The 16,400-nt window shown below is 32.9% G+C and overlaps 2 protein-coding genes across 5 annotated transcripts in view; one reads left to right on the forward strand and one right to left on the reverse strand.

Annotated features, from left to right (window-relative positions):
• Nucleotides 1–14,586, forward strand: part of PMPCB (peptidase, mitochondrial processing subunit beta) — a 29,543-nt gene extending 14,957 nt beyond the window's left edge. The window contains exons 7-13 of the mRNA XM_003771477.4: nucleotides 2,204–2,316; nucleotides 3,630–3,773; nucleotides 8,332–8,492; nucleotides 11,931–12,016; nucleotides 12,090–12,178; nucleotides 12,402–12,477; nucleotides 12,567–14,586. Coding sequence (XP_003771525.1) covers nucleotides 2,204–2,316; nucleotides 3,630–3,773; nucleotides 8,332–8,492; nucleotides 11,931–12,016; nucleotides 12,090–12,178; nucleotides 12,402–12,477; nucleotides 12,567–12,631 — 734 coding nt within the window. The 3' untranslated portion in view covers nucleotides 12,632–14,586. The remainder of the gene's footprint in view (nucleotides 1–2,203; nucleotides 2,317–3,629; nucleotides 3,774–8,331; nucleotides 8,493–11,930; nucleotides 12,017–12,089; nucleotides 12,179–12,401; nucleotides 12,478–12,566) is intronic.
• The window catches only part of DNAJC2 (DnaJ heat shock protein family (Hsp40) member C2), a 37,074-nt gene continuing 33,493 nt past the window's right edge, over nucleotides 12,820–16,400 (reverse strand). For 3 of the 4 annotated variants that reach the window (XM_003771475.2, XM_023504750.2, XM_031938699.1), the window contains exons 13-17: nucleotides 15,680–15,864; nucleotides 14,858–14,958; nucleotides 14,596–14,703; nucleotides 13,670–13,824; nucleotides 12,820–13,073 (exon numbers count right to left, since the gene is read on the reverse strand). In XM_003771475.2, coding sequence (XP_003771523.1) covers nucleotides 12,999–13,073; nucleotides 13,670–13,824; nucleotides 14,596–14,703; nucleotides 14,858–14,958; nucleotides 15,680–15,864 — 624 coding nt within the window. In that variant the 3' untranslated portion in view covers nucleotides 12,820–12,998. The remainder of the gene's footprint in view (nucleotides 13,074–13,669; nucleotides 13,825–14,595; nucleotides 14,704–14,857; nucleotides 14,959–15,679; nucleotides 15,865–16,400) is intronic. The other variant, XM_031938698.1, reaches the window with a different exon arrangement.

Consider the following 16,400-nt stretch of genomic DNA (forward strand, 5'->3'; position numbering starts at 1 on the left):
TATGTGCCTGGCACTGTAGTAAGCTCTGGGGTACAAAAATGGAAAAGAAAGACAGTTCCTGTCTTCAAGGAGTTTACAGTCTAAAGGGAGAAAACAACACAAAAAAAAGAAGGTGGAAAGGGAGATGGGAAGGGAAAGTATCCAGTGAGGGGACATGATGGAGAAATCTAAAGGAATACAGCCTGGTAGAAAATGAAGAGATGGTTGGCTTGAGTGCCCTCCTTCTGTGGAGGTTGTGACCTTAACTAAAACTCGAGGGTAGGAGATATACATGAATAAAAAATAAATGCAAGGTGATTTGAAAAAGGAAAGAGCACTAATAACTGGGAGGATCAGGGACATTTTAATTGAAGAGATGATAAACTGAATCTTGAAGGAAGATGAGAATTTTGATACTCATTTCTGGTATTGGAGGCAGAGGTAGGAAATAGAGGGCCAACTTAAGGGTACAGCTGGTAGTCCAGTTTAGTTTAAAGAAGACTAATATATTAGGGGGGGAAGTTATTTAGGGGTTTAAAAGGTTCAAGTTAGATTGTGGAAAGCTTTAATGTTAGATTGAAGAATCTGCATTTTATTTTAAAGTAAGTACAAAATCACCAGTTTTCTGCAAGGGAATGGTGAGAACTCTACCTTAGTAAAATGACTTTAGTAGTTGTCTGACTACTTTCTTTTCCCACTGTAATCCCCCTTTTTAACTTCCTTTTCTATGTTATCTTCCCCCATTAGATTGTAAACTCCTTAAGGATAGGGACTGCCTTTTTCATATTTCTAATCCCCACTTAGCACAGATCTTAGTACATGATAAATAAATGCTTACTGACTGGCTGGAGGGATCGTATTTTTGTCTTTGTATTCTTTGCAGCCTTGCATGTAGTAGGATGTTGGATTGAATTGAGTCTCCTTCTCAATGAAATTGCCAGTCTTTTGTGTGAAGGATTTATTGGAAAGAGGATAGACTGGAAATTTGTGGGGCATTAAAATGGTTCAAATGAGTGGAGATGAGGGCCTGAACTACATGGTGACTACATGTGAGTAGAGAAAAGGAGATGTATAGAAGAGAACTTTTGGAGGTAGAATCTATTAAGATTTGCCTACTGGTTATCTAATAATGAGGAAAAGATATAGTCATGGGTGACAAAGAGATTACATATCTAGGTGATTGTGCTTAATAGGGATAAGATAGTATTTAGAGTGAGAGAAGAGCCTTGTAAATGTTGAGTTTGCGATGCCCATGACACAGCTAGGTGGCAATGTTTGTCAGCCAGTTGGTGATATGAGATTAGAGTTCAGGATAAAGATTAAGGTCCATGTTTTTTGTCAGTATAGATGGATGATTTTGTGAGTTATTGTGGTCAAAAAACTGATCACCTGGTAGCCAACCTGCTGGTGATGATTTTTTCTGTTTTTTATCCAGGATCTTAGTGTAACTGTAACTTATATTTATTAGCTTTAGTAAAGTTCTTTATTAATTCTGTCTTTCAACTAAATTGGACTACTAGCTGTTCCCTGAAGTTGGTATCCTCCTACCTACCTCTTGTCTCCAAAAGCCAGAAATGCATATTAGAATTCTTAACTTCTTGCAAGATTCAGTTTAGTGAAGATGTCCCTGTTCCAATTATTAGTGCTTTTTTCTCTTTTCAAATTACCTTGCATTTATTTTTTACTTATGTACATTTCATACCCTTGAGTATTATTAGTTAGGGTCACAACCTCCACTGAAGGGGGGCACTCGGGCCAACCATTTCTTCATTTCCTACCAGGTGGCGCTCCTTTTGATTTCTCTGTCATGTCTCGTCACATTAGTGAAGGGGGTTTAGCACATCCAGTTAAGAGTGCTAATTTTGGTATAAAGTTGTCTTTTTCTTTTGAGAACTATGTAAATGCAAGCAACTCTATATACTAGCAAGCTTTCCCTAAGTGCCTTAGATCAAGTTTAGTCTCCATTTCTCTGTGATTTAGTTTATAGATTGACTCTTGTAATACCTGAGGTTACAGTTTTAAGTATATTACCTAGTAAGATATTTCTGAAAAGTTTTATGTAATTTTAATTTTTAAAACTAAATGTAATTTCTATTTGAGTTTAGATGAGTTTGAAATATATTCTATTTAGAATACATGCCGAATTTATGGTAAAATAAAAAATGTTAGGATTTAATTGTATAACAAACTCTATACATATAGAGATATTTTCTTTTCATTTTAGGAGTGTCTCACGATGAACTGCTTGATTTAGCAAAATTTCATTTTGGTAATTCTTTATCAGCACATGAAGGAAAAATACCAGCTTTGCCTGCCTGCAAATTTACAGGAAGTGAGGTAAATTCACAAGCCACCTAAAACATTTCATTGATTTCCTTATATCAACTGATATGTGTGTAATATAGCTAGCTAACTAGTTAGCTATTTCTAATAGGAATGATAGATGGGAACTTAAGTCTCAAATTGACAAGAAGCAATTGTTAAATGCTTGTTATGTGCCAGATACTGTGTTAAGTGTTGAGAATAGAAATATAAGCAAAGTGATGGCTGCTGCCCTCAAGGATCTTATAGTTTAATGGGAAAAAACATCTTATAAAAGGCAGCTAGAAATAAGGCTGGGAGTAGGGAGGAGAAATGTGAAGGTATCTAGTGTGGGTTCATGATAACATGGTGTTAAAGATTGGAAAGTCTGAAGCAAAACACAAGAAAAGAAATGAAAGTTGGCTGGGTTGGGCTTCTTCTAAAAATGGAAGTCCTGGGAGGAATTCACCAGTGGGAGATTGAGGCCAGCATAGCAAAGGGATATGCTAGGGTAAGCAGGCCACAAAGAACAATGGATTTGTCAAGGTAACTTTGCAGATCAGCCATGGTAGTGAAATCTGGAAAGCTTGGAGATAGCTAGATGCAGGGGAGAGCTTCAGGCAATCAAAAATATTGACTGGATTTTTGCTTTTAGCTATAGTATCATTGTGAAACTGTTTATAATAAAGCCTTTTCTTTGATTTTTGATCAGAACTGTTTTGTTTTTTACACACACACACACACACACACACACACACACACAATATTTTTAATTTTCACAGAGATAATGTTCCTAGAAAATGGCATAAAAGTAAAAAATATGAATATTGATACATTGAACTTATGGGAAATGGGAATGTTAGGTTCATGTGTTCATCAAAAATTGGTCTTTTGCTAGCGATTGCTGAAAATACAATTTTCCACATATAATTCTTCATATCAAAATGTTAATTATTGTAATATGCCTTTTTCTTAACATAGTAACCATGAAATAATCCATAAAGTGTAGGGGAGAGAAGAGGCAACACAGGATGGAAAGGGGAGGGGAAAGGGTTGCAATGTCAGAAGAACCCTGAAAAAAAAAGGGAAAAAGGAAAACTTGCCATCTTTAATCTCCCTTTCAGCTCTAACTGTTCCCCAATGAAAAGCACATACCATGAGGTGAGTCCTCAACCCCAGTTAGAGATTAGAACTTTTGTCGTGGGCTAGCTCTGACTGACCTAGAAAAATACACACCTGAAATTATAGAACTTTTGAAGTATTAAAATTTTTTTATAAAGCTTTTTCGACATATGATCTTGCATTTTATATTTTCTTAACTAGAGTTGTCTTTTCTTAATCTTAACTAGATTCGTGTGAGGGATGATAAGATGCCTTTGGCACATATTGCAATTGCTGTTGAAGCAGTTGGTTGGTCTCATCCAGACACAATCTCTCTTATGGTTGCAAATACTCTGATTGGCAACTGGGATCGCTCTTTTGGAGGAGGAATGGTGAGTGATATTAAAAGTAACCTTAAATAAGGTTGAGTTAAAAGACTATTCTTCAAAGTTCAATCCTTTACTTCTTTTCTATGGTAGAATTTTGAATTTTGGCATTTAAAGATTCAGGAACTGGTGCATTCAGCTCAATGGAAAGCACTTTCTGCAAAAGAAAGGTAATACCAGTTCATATTTTAGTTGAATGTTACAAACATTTATCAGCTCCTCCTCTATACTAAACATTGTGTTAGGATTCAGGATATATAGATGAGAAGAAAACAATTCTTGCTTCAAGGAACTTGTATTGTAACTTATGCTATGGAATATACATTTAAAGCTTATTTGAGGAATGAGAGGTTCAAAGATGGTGATTCCATGCTCCTGCAAAAAGTAGGATATTTGTATTTTTTGTTCAGACCTCTAGGTTCTGTAAGGAATTCTTGAAATGAAAATTTCCTCAAACAATACATATTGACAATATAATTTGTCTATAATTTATAGTCTTATAGAATTGCCTAGAGATTCTGAAAAATTAAATATCTTGTCTATCATATTATTTTATGTGTCAGAGGCAAGACTCAAAACCAGGATTTCTTGACTTCAATATTGACCATCTATCTACCATGTGAACTTGCTTATCAAATATTTTGCTTTATAAGACATGACCACATATTAGAATCCAAATTTTCTTGTGTCATCATAACATGTTATTTGGTTAAAAGTATGATCAAGATGAGATAGAGCCAAGATGGCAGAGAAAGGTAGGGATTTAATTATGCTTCTCAAAATTCCCTTCTAAACAGTGTTAAAATAATGTCTCAAAACAAATTCTGCAGTGGCAGAACCAGCAAAAGAACAGGATGAAATAATTTTCCAACTCAAGATAACTTGGAAGGTTAGTCAGAAAGATCTATTTTAGTGAGGTGAGAGTGGAGCAGAAGCCACATCTAGCAAACCAGTAGCAGGTTTGGGGAGTGACTAAATAGATGGCTGCAATGGCTTCTAGAGCTGTCAGCATACGGACAGTAAGGGGCTCAGATAAATGGTCAAAAAGAACTTGTAGGAGATCCTTTGCTAGCCTTGGGAGCAGGACTTTATAGCATTGCCCACAAGCAGTTCTATGTCACAGTCCTAGTGCAAGGAGGAGCACTAACAGGAGTGGGGACCCTGATCACAGTTAAAAGTTAGAAAAGCGTATTTGTGGTGTTTCACAGGCAAGCACAATTCAGGAGAGTAGTGATTAGCTCTCTCCTTAGATCATACCACCTTGGAAAAATTAAAACTTAACCACACACACCATTCCCACTCAGAACTAGCTCTGAACACACCAACATGAAAAACCTGAAGCTTGAGGTAGTATCCTCTCCACCTAGGGAGCAGAAACCAACTTAAACATAAAAGTTAATTGTCAAGAAATAGGGTAGAGAAATGAACAACTCCCCCAAAAAAAAAAAACACAACAAAACCTAATCATAAAAAAGGAACATCAAAAAACACAAACTCAGAACACAATGAAATCAAAGCAGCTACATGCAAAGCTTTAAAGAAGAATTGATTTCAAGCCCTCAACCTTAAAAAGGATTTTAAAAATCAAATTAAGAGAGATAAAGTAAAAACTGGGAAAAGAAACACGATACAAGAAATATAAGAAAATCATAAAGAGTCAACAGTTTGGTAAAGGAAGCACAACAATACAAAAAAATAAAAATAAAACTTTTAAAAAGAGAATAGCCCAAATGGTAAAAGATGCACAACTGAAGAGAAACCTCCTTAAAAAGCAGAATTAACCAAATGAAAAGATTAAAAAAAAAAACTCACTGAAGAAAAACTAAGTACTCCTTGAGAGAGAAGGTGAAAGGAGAGAAAATGGAATATAAACAGGGGGGAAATAGAGTTAGCAAGAGTAATTATTAAAAAAAAAAAAAGAGAAAGTTTCTCTGATAAAGGCCTCATCCAGTTTATAAAAAGTTACTTTATTAATTTATTAATAAATGTTAATAAATGATCAAAAGATAACAGTTTTCATATGAAGTAATCTTAGCTATCTCTAGCTTTATGAAAAAAATGCTCTAATTCACTATTAATTGGAGAAATGCAAATAAAATAATTCTGAAGTACTGCTGCTACATACCTATTAGATTGGCTAGTAGCATAAGAAAGGAAAATGATGAATGGTGGAAGGGCTGTGGAAAAATGAGATATTAATGTACTCTTGGCGGAGTTGTGAACTGATTTAACTATTCTTTAAAACAATTTGGAACTATGCCCAAAGGGCTATAAAACCATGATATCCTTTTGACTTATGATACTGCTATTATATTTGTATCCCAAAAGAGATTTAAAAAAAAAAAGGAAAAGGACCTATATGTTTTAAATATATATATATATATATATATATATATATATATATATATATATATATATATGTTCTTTTTTTGGAAATAAAGAATTGGAAATTGAGGGATACCCATCAACTGGGGTGGGGAAAGGCTGAACATATTCTGATATGTGATTATGATGGAATACTGTTGTGCTATAAGAAATGATGAACAGAGTGCTCAGAAAAACTGGACTTTAATGAACTGATGCAGAGTGAAATGTCCTATGCACAAAGTAACAGCAATCAATTGTTCTCAGCAGTGAATGACTTATTCTCAACAATACAGTGATCCAAGAAAACTGAAGGACTTAATGATGAAAAATGCTATGTGTCCCCAGAGAAAGAACAATGCTGTCTGAATGGGAAAGGAGAAACATACTTTTTAAATTTTATTTTTCTTGAGGGTTTTTTGTTTGTTCATTTGGGGAATTTTTTTGTCTTTGTTTTCTTTTACAATATGATTATTATGGAAATGTTTTGCATGTTTAATCTATATTGAATTACTTTCATTCTCAGTGGGAGCAGAGAGGAAGGGAAAGAATATGGAACTCAAAAGTTTCAAAAACAAATGTTAAAAATTGTTTTTACATGTAACCGGGGAAAAAGAAATGCTAAATCAAATTTTAAAACATGAGGGGGGAAAATAAGAAAAGAACTTCTTGAAAAGCTGAATTAGCAAATGCAAAAAAAAAAAAAAAGGTAGAGAATCTTCTGAAGAAAATGATTCCTTAAAAATTAGAATTGGGTAAGTGGAAGCTAATGACATGCACAAAGTAAGGAACTTGAACAGAATCTATTATGGTTCTGATGAAGCAAAAAAAAAAAAGGGTAGCAATCATATCTCAGATAAAGCAAAGGTAGTAGAATCTAATTAAAAGTGATAAGGAAAGAAAATATATCTTTCTGAAAGTACCTTGGACCATGAAGTAATATCAATACTAAACATATATATACACCAAATGGTATGACATCTAAATTTTTGAAGAAACTGAATCAAGTTACAAGAGGAGGTAGACAATAAAACTCTAGTACTAGGGGAACTCAACTTGTCCTTCTCAGAACTAGATAAATCTAACCAAAAAATAAACAAGAAAGAAGACTTGAAATAAAATTCTGGATAAGTTAGATATGATAGTTCTCTGGAAAATATTGGATGGGAATAGAAAGTATTATATCTTTTTCTCAGCAGTATATAGTATCTACATAAAAATTGACCATATATCATGACATAAAAACCTCGCAACCAAATGCAGAAATAGTAAATACATCCTTTCCAGATCATAATGTGATAAAAAGTGCATTCAGTAATTGGCAATGCAAAGATTAAAACAATTAAAAATAAATGGGTTATTAAAAAAAATAAGCACATCAAAGAACAAATCATAGAAATAATCGATAATTTCATTAAAGAAAATGACAATAATTAGGTAACATGCCAAAATTTATGGGATTGCAGCCAAACCAGTATGTAGGGTAAAATTTATATCTGATTGCTTTAATCAGTAAAATATACAAAGAGCAGATCAATGAATTAAAGACATAGGCAACTAACAAAGCTAGAAAAAGAACAAATTTAAAATCCCCAAACACTAAATTGGAAATCCTAAAAATCAAAGGAGAGATGAATAAAATTGAAAATAAGAAAGCCATTGAACTAATAAAACTAGAAGCTGGTTTTATGGAAAAAATTAATAAAATAGGTAAGCCATTGATTAATTTGATTAAACTTACCATCCAGAAGAAGGAAGAGGAACTAGCAAAAAAGCAGTGGAATTAGTAAAAGGAAAACCATGAGAAATGTGTCAGTGGAAATGAAAGGAGGAGAAAATTTCATGAATAAGTTATCAGCAGTGCCACATATCAAGTAGGGGGTCAAGTAGGATGGAGACTCAAAAAAGTCCCATTGAATTTGAAGATAAAGGAGGTATCTTTGAGAAAATAGTTTCAAAAAATGATAATTTTACATATATATATATTCAGATAATTTCAAGAAGTTTAGAAGTGAGTACTGTAATTTGTGAAGAAGTAAAGGCATAGAATACAGATTATTCTTTTTAGAAGTTTAGCAGTAAAGGAGAAGATAATAGGTTTGGAGGATATAGTTAGGTTAAGGGAAAGTATTTCTATTTTTATGCTACCAAGGCTTTTTGTGGCTTTTCAGTAATTCTAGTGTGTTATTTCTTTCTACAGAATTTGTCTAGCAAGCTTGCCCAGATCACTTGTCATGGAAACCTCTGTCATAGTTTCCAGTCCTTCAATACTTCCTACACAGATACAGGACTGTGGGGACTCTATATGGTTTGTGAGCCAGCTACTGTTGCAGACATGATACACTTTGTTCAAAGAGAATGGTGAGAAAATATTACCAGATATAGGAGTTTAAAATCTTATTGGATTATATATGTTATTTAGGTTTAAGGTTTTTCATTGTGTTGTTAATAATGTTAAATTTCAATAATTTGTTGATTAAAGAACAAGATTTAATGGGGACATCTTAGCCAGATTTTAAAAAATTGTCTTTTGTTAATTTTTCTTAAAAAATGAACCAGTATTCAGATAATTTTAAGTGTTTTATGCAATCTCTTATCTTGCGAAGTCTGGACTACTTAGATCTGAGGGTAGAGTAGGCATTTGATTGGTTCTCTCGAATCCTTTTAAAGTGCTTCTAAAGATAGTCACCTTGGTCTATTTTTAGAAAACTCAGAAGTTTCTAAACCATGCCTTTGAGAAACAATGATCTAAATATATTTTCAAATATTTTCCCAAGCTTGATTTGCTGGTGATCTTTGAAATGGGGAAAATATGTGGCATGGAAGGTGCATACCCTACCAAAAGCCTCCTACCTCTCCCACCCTCTTTTAAGGTATCTATGCCATCTATCATGTCATATCACAGATTTTTGCTGCATTGTGAAACATATCTTTAAAGTACTATTTCCCATCTTAAAAATGTACATAAAACAACCCTTTCCTAATTTCATGTCATTTGCAAACAAGCGTACCATTTATGCCTTTATGTGAGCAAATGATAACCATAATAAACAGCACAGAGTCAGTTTCCTGGAAATAGTCCACTAGATAACATCTCTTTAAAATTGACATCAAACAGCAATTAATAACTACTATTTGTTTTCAGCTAGTTCAGAAAATACCTAATTATGCCATGCTGTAGTTCCTATCTCTTCATCTTGTACAAAATGAGAGAGATTTGTTAAAATCTAGGTAATCTCTGAAGAAGTGGGGAGCTGAAGCTGTGGAGCATAACCTAAACTCTTAGACTTATTTTGGTTAGTTCTCTTGAACAAGCTTCATTTATCTATGTTTCTTTATTCTATGATACAAAGTCTAACTTATTAGTGAGGGAAGAAAGAAGGAATAGGTTTAAAAGTGAAAATGATTTAATGTGTCCATTTTTTAAAGTACTGAAGATTTATTGATCAGTCAGTCATAAGGTTTATATGGCATGACTCATTCTTTGAGAAGTCAGTTGGTATTTTGTCATCATTTCTTTTTTTACATGTTTACCAACTTTCTCTTTAATGATATTATCTACAGTTCAGCCAGGAATTAAATTCAAACTCATTGTCCTATGGTTTGCTTATTCCACTTTCTTTTTTCTTTTTATTTAGTATTTGAATCCACCAGTTATAATACTTCTTTAATTTTCTGACAAAATTAAATTCAGAGATACTACTAACAGTGCCTCATTAACATCTATAAATACTTTTAGTGTCTTAATATGTAATTTATTTGGGTCAGTTAAGTTAGTTAAATTTATGGTGACTTGATTCTTCTTGGCTGAAAAAACAAGCAAAATAATCACTGCTGTTCTCCCTTTTATCTGTGTTTTTATCCCATCCATTTTTCCTTTTCATCAGCTAAAAAATCATCCTCACTTTTTTTGTTTCCTTAGCATTACTTGCTAAGAACACATGCTGAATCTTACTACACCTGTTGTTTTTGAGGACCTCCAGGCCTGTTTTTATTCTGCTTTACCTACCCTTAATTCTCTTTTGCATAATTTAAAAATCTAAGTTAATCTCTATGCAACCATATCAACTTTTTGAATTCTTTCTCTTGATCTGAATCAGTTATTTGTGCCTTCAGAATTTTTGTGAACTTCCCCATCCATTCAGAGTTAAATTCCTAAGTGGAATTATAAATCATGAGATCCTTTTCATCCTTTTCTTGAATTCCTTCACATTTGATTTTCTAAGAGACAAGGGGTGCATGTCAAAATTTGCCCAACTTTATCTGCTCTATCATACATTCTAAAATGAAGCTGTCACTTTCCCCAAAGTGCCCTTATTTCTGCAATCAGTTTCTCCTTATCTGTGAAAAGCAGAGCCAGAGGAGTAATTCCTCTTTTTAGTTAGTTCTTTCACCTTTATAATAATTTGAAATTATCATTGGAGCCAATAAAAAATTAATAGCTACTGTGTTTTTGAGAGAATGGAAATTCTAGCAAAGGAGGGATCTGTTATCCAGATAAACATGTGGATATATATAGACATATAAACAGGCCAATTGGCTTGTTCTTATTCCTGAATTATCATCTTTTTTTGTGTGTGTAGTTTAGAGAGGCTCTTCACCTGGGTTCTGTGAACTTAAAAGACATCTTGATAATTTTAATATTCTTTTTCTATTTTATGTATTTTAAAATATTCTGAAAAGGAGCCCTTAGGCTTAGAGATCCATGACACAAAAACAATTAAGATCTTCTATTCTAGTCCAATTCCTCATTTATAAATGAGAAAACTGAAACCCAAGAGGTGAATGTTCTGAGATATAACAGCCAATTAGAAACAGGTTCAAGTCTAGAACCATATCATTTTTCACAGTATCCTTTGCACCAAAAGCAACTACTTTCTGACTGCTAGCTTAGACCACTGAAATTTTAACTACTAGATTCTTGTTTATTATCCACATTTGACAGATGAGGAAACTGAGAAATAGTTATTTGGTTACTTAAGAATTGAGATTTGAACTTGGGTCTTTCTGACTCATTGTTTTTGTTTGCTACACTAGTACCCAAATATCTGTCACTTGTTTCTTTCATCTTCTCCCAAATGCTTTCCGTTGTTTCTCGGATTTTCTCACTTGGATGTAATAGATGACACATAGTGCTTTAAAGTTTATAAATCTTTCAGCATAATTATCTCATTGGCTTCTCAGCCCATCCTTGTAAAGGTATTTGTCATAGGTAGGATTTGAACATGTCTACATTCTTTGGTTTTCATATATCTCTCTCTCTTAATATTAGCTACTACCTGCACCCTGATTTTGCCTAATCTATCCAGAAGTTCCATCCCACCAAGTCTCAAACTTCCTTCCTTGTGCTAGTTTACTTTGTTACCCATATTTTTCTGTATAACCTTTTGAGGTATGTGTTAATTTCAAGAAGCATCTCTATTGCATTTTTTGGATTCCATCATTTGTTTTTATTATTTGTCATTAAGTGCACTTCACTTTTATTTTAATGATCTAGGAATCTGAACAAACCATCTTTTCATTTCCAAGTCTGTCTTTCTCCTAAAGAGGACAGCAGTGATGAAAACACTGAAGATGTTTATTTCTAAGGTCTTTAGGTTTCTTGCCTCAGACTTGGTATCCTTTAGCAGTGTTTTCAAGATTTGATCTGGAAGTAACATTTATGCTCACGTGAATCATCAAAAGTGGGGTCATAGTAAAGGTGGCAGGGTTCCCAGACCAGGAAATATATCATGAAAACCATTCTAGGCTGCTATAATAATTGATTCTTGATATCTCTTATTTTTTCACACTGTTTAGGATACGACTCTGCACAAGTGTCTCTGAAAGTGAAGTTGCCCGAGCTAAGAATCTTTTGAAAACGAATATGCTGCTGCAACTTGATGGTAAGGCTGAAGGCTGGAGTTTTTTTTTATTTAGGTTGTGTTTTGGTTAACTAGATTTTTATTCTTTAAATAGGTTCTACTCCAATATGTGAAGATATTGGTCGGCAAATGTTATGTTACAATCGGAGAATTCCCATTCCTGAACTTGAAGCAAGAATTGATGTAAGTAAGTGCTTAGGTCTAGAGTAAAGAAGTCCATTTGCGTTTAGCAATTTTGGTTACCATTTTAAAATCTGATATATTATCTCATTGGTCCCTTAATAAGCAGATTAAGAATTTTACAGATAAATTTTCTAGAACTGAATTTGAACTTAAAAGGAAGCATTTGTTTTTGATAGACAAATCCAAAAATGTTACCTCATACCTAGTTTTCCTTTTCTTTTAGGCTGTTGATGCTCAGAATATACGAGAAGTATGCACAAAATATATCTATAATAAACACCCTGCCATAGCTGCTGTTGGTAAGCCTTTCTTCTAAGCCATTTTTTTTTTTTTTTTTTACAAAGAGGAAAATATTATGTTTTAACTGTTATTTCTTTTAAAACTCTAGGTCCCATTGAGCAACTACCAAATTATAACAAAATCTGCAGTGGCATGTATTGGCTTCGAGAATAAGAAGATTTTAATCAAATGATTTTGAAAATGTTATTTATAAAACTGAGAATTCAGGCTGTATCCAAAAAGAAATCAAAATGTTTTTGGAACCTAGTTTGGAAAATGTGAGGTGGTATTTGTTTCAGGGTTTAAAAAAATAATTACAAAAAAGGAAACCCTTCAGACTCAAAGACTTGTGTTTTTAGTAATAGGTAAGGAAGAGAAAGTATAATTACCATCAGCTGCTCTCTCTCTTAAAGGAATTTGTCAATAAGCTAAAAACACAGATTCAAAACATCAAAAGAATTTTTATAAGTTTAAGAATGAAAATTTATACAGTATTTGCAGTTTTATTATAAAAACAAACAACAAAGATTGTCAACTTTAGTCATTTCTTGGCTCGACTAGCATTCATCACTTGTTCTTGAGCAGCCTTTTTTGCTTTTACCATTTCGACGAGTTCCTGGGGGGGGAAAAGTTAATTAAAAGTTTAGCCTTTAAAACTTTGCTTCTATTTAAGAATTTTAGGAAGATTTTGTTTACTATTTTGTGGAAATAATATGGAATATATTTATACTTTTTATTGTTCATGACCTCCAAAAAAGATCATTAGAGGATAGGTCTGAGTTGGCAGAAGAATGATAAATTTGCTGTTCATGGATAAAATTAGTTTTGGTCTGTAGTACAATTACACATCTTTTTCTGATTAAAATTCAAGAAATAATGATATAAATGCTTATTGTTAAGCCACTTTCATCTTAGGGCCACACTTAAAGCTATTCCTCTTCATACCACCAACCAAAGCTTATGCTGTGCTGGTTTAGTCTTTGAGAAGCCATGAGAGAAAAATGGTTTCTGAAAGGTGACATAATGCTCCTCCTTATAATCAGCCCCAAAAGTCTGTTGTGAGTTAATGTTACTTTTCTACAAATGACATTTTCTTTGTAGTAACTTTTTGTTTTTAGTGCTCTGAAGCCTAATCAACAAGATAACTATGCAATTTAACTCAGAATAAAGTTTGTGAATTACTGAATTACATATACATATGTAATACTGTACCTTATATCGTTTCATACAGTCTTTTTTTGATCGTCCAGGCACTGCGGAAGCTATTTTTTCCCATCTCTCAGGTGTATTCACAGGATATGTTTTCAGAGCTTGTTCTAATAGTTTTTGTTCTTCAGTTGTCCAAGGTGTGAAATCTGTACATGGACCTAAAAAAAAAGTTATCTGAAAAACCTTAAAGGATGAGTTCTATTAATAAGTAATGACTATTTTAATGGACCATATTAGGTCAAAGAGTCTTATCTCTTAGAAACCTTTTATTTTTTGAAAGAATATTTTACATGTGTATATGTGAATTATAAATAAAAATATAACCTTATATCTCTTCCCTTAGCCAAAGAAACTAAAAGAAAAGGCAGTAAAATTACTTCTCTATTTTAATACAGGCTGCTGCTACAGAAAAAAAAGGAGCCTCACTAATATGAATTTCAGTGTTGTTTTACCTGGACTATATTAAAAATTGCTTAAAGAATTTTATCAATGTTCATTATAAAAGCTAATACAATTTATCTTAAATTGATAGAATGAGACAAAAAAAAATTTATGTATTAGAAATGAAAAATCTTTTCAGATACTTTTTGGGGAAGATGTCAATTGCCTTTTTTCCTCTCAAGTATAAATAATGGGAAAAACTAGAACCCTTAGAACCATTGTAAATATAAAACTGTCATCATTTGAAAGGAAAGAATAATAAAACAATCTTGCAAGTCCAACACACCTTCTCTGCCCCCAAAACCTATAAAATTTGCAATGAACTTAACTGCTTTGCATTATTCAATCAATTGAACATTTTATTCTCCTAATTATAGTAACTACAGGGCCTATTCCTAGTAGCCTAGAGATATAAATGTATACATTAAATATTTCCCACCTACTTAAAAAGGAAAAAAAAAAAAAAAAAAAAAAAAAAAGAACATTACCTTCAAAACGCTCTGAAGGTGCTGCACTATCTGACTGAGGCACAACTCCATGTTCCTTTTTAAATTTATCAAAAGCTTTTTTATTTATATCATCTTTTTGATGAGGATCTGAGGGGAAAGAAAAGTTTTATTTACCTACTATGATATTTCATATCCAATGCTCATTAATAAATTCTCACAAAGATTTTAATTTACTAAAGGTGTTTGATATCCCAAGTCAGTTTTTTCCCCCTTGAAATGATTTCACCAAAAGTTTAAGTACCCAGTTTCTGAAGACTCTTTGCCTTGCTGATGACATCTTTTGCAGTTCTCTTTATTCCAGAAGAAGAGTGCAGATTCATATAATTGGCAATAACTTCCCATCTATTGCAAGATACAAAAACAAAAGCAATAAAGTTTGGGTTTTTAATAACAAAAACTACTTAAAAGATTAGATTTAACTGGATAATCTGGTTTAAATTGCTATTACTTGAAACTATTGCCACTCAAAAGATTTTGATTTTTATGTTTTACCAAACTTTATCTAATGTTTTATTGCATATCAAAATCTTAAAGATACTGTGTATCATTTTATGTAAATAAATCACACATTTATGTATATTATCATAAAAAGTATATAATTTAATTTGGAATCTGAATAGAAGAGTCTTAATTGGCTGTCTGTGTGACTAGGGGGCTGGGTATAAAGAAAGCCTGTCTAGTTTTGAGAAGTGAAACAGCACTGAGTAAGTTTCTTATTCCTAAAGAGAAAACAAAATAAATAAAACAACATTTCAATTACTATGGTATGAACCACAATCTTTCATGATTTTTAATCTTCTTGAGAAATCACTATATGCTATTTAAACATTTCAACAAAACAAGTTTAGAAGTCATACTGAAATTCTGTTCACGAGTACACATTGTTATGGAATTAACTCCAGGACATAGTGAATAGGGCACTAGGTTCATGTCAACATTTATTTGCTTGAATGTTCTTTGTCTGTACCTTATACAGATTAAAAAATAGTCCTGACATATGAATTCTCATTGCTAGGTTCTAGTTAATGTATTTTGAATAATAGTATTTTAGTAAAAAAGGTACCTTGAATTAGTTCCAGCGGGGAAAAGATTCACAGCTTTAATTAATAATTGCAAGTCATCTTCTGACCAATTTTTACTGCTACCGCCACCTCCACCAGTTGATTTCTCACTACTTTTAGATGCTTGCCGTATACGAGCCTCAGCTTCCTCCTTTTCTTTCCTTATTTGCTCATTTACTTCTTCTATCTACAATAAAACATAGGTAAAGATCAATTGTTTTAAACTAAGAATTATACCAGACAATTTCTAGTGGAGACTTAAGGTAAGTTATTTAATGCTACCCCCACTATTATCCCAGACTTTAATACTCTTCTCTCTTGCTAATTCCCAACTTAGGACCCCATCATTTACTCACTCTCTCTCTCTCTATATATATACTTATACTCTCTCTCAGGTAGATGGGAATTTATATAAATTTGCTCCTTGACCCTTTCAGTATAGTGCTCTTGAAAGGAGTTATCCAGGCCTCTCTCTCGCTTCCAAGAGTCTACCTCTGAAATTTTATTCTAAAATAATTACCTCATACTTTACTGAGATGAAGACCATCTCATTCTTTTTGGTCTATCCACCCTCCTCTAGTCTCAGAGAAATCCCTTAATCCCCATCAAAATGAACCCTAGCACCTGTGTTATTAATCCAGTCCTGTCTCAAACCTAGAGAGACCTTGTCTCCACACATTTGTACCCTTTCTCTGCATCTTCTTTAATCACCAACATCTCCAT

This window comes from Sarcophilus harrisii, chromosome 5, assembly GCF_902635505.1.
Source record: "Sarcophilus harrisii chromosome 5, mSarHar1.11, whole genome shotgun sequence".
NCBI lineage: Eukaryota > Metazoa > Chordata > Mammalia > Dasyuromorphia > Dasyuridae > Sarcophilus > Sarcophilus harrisii.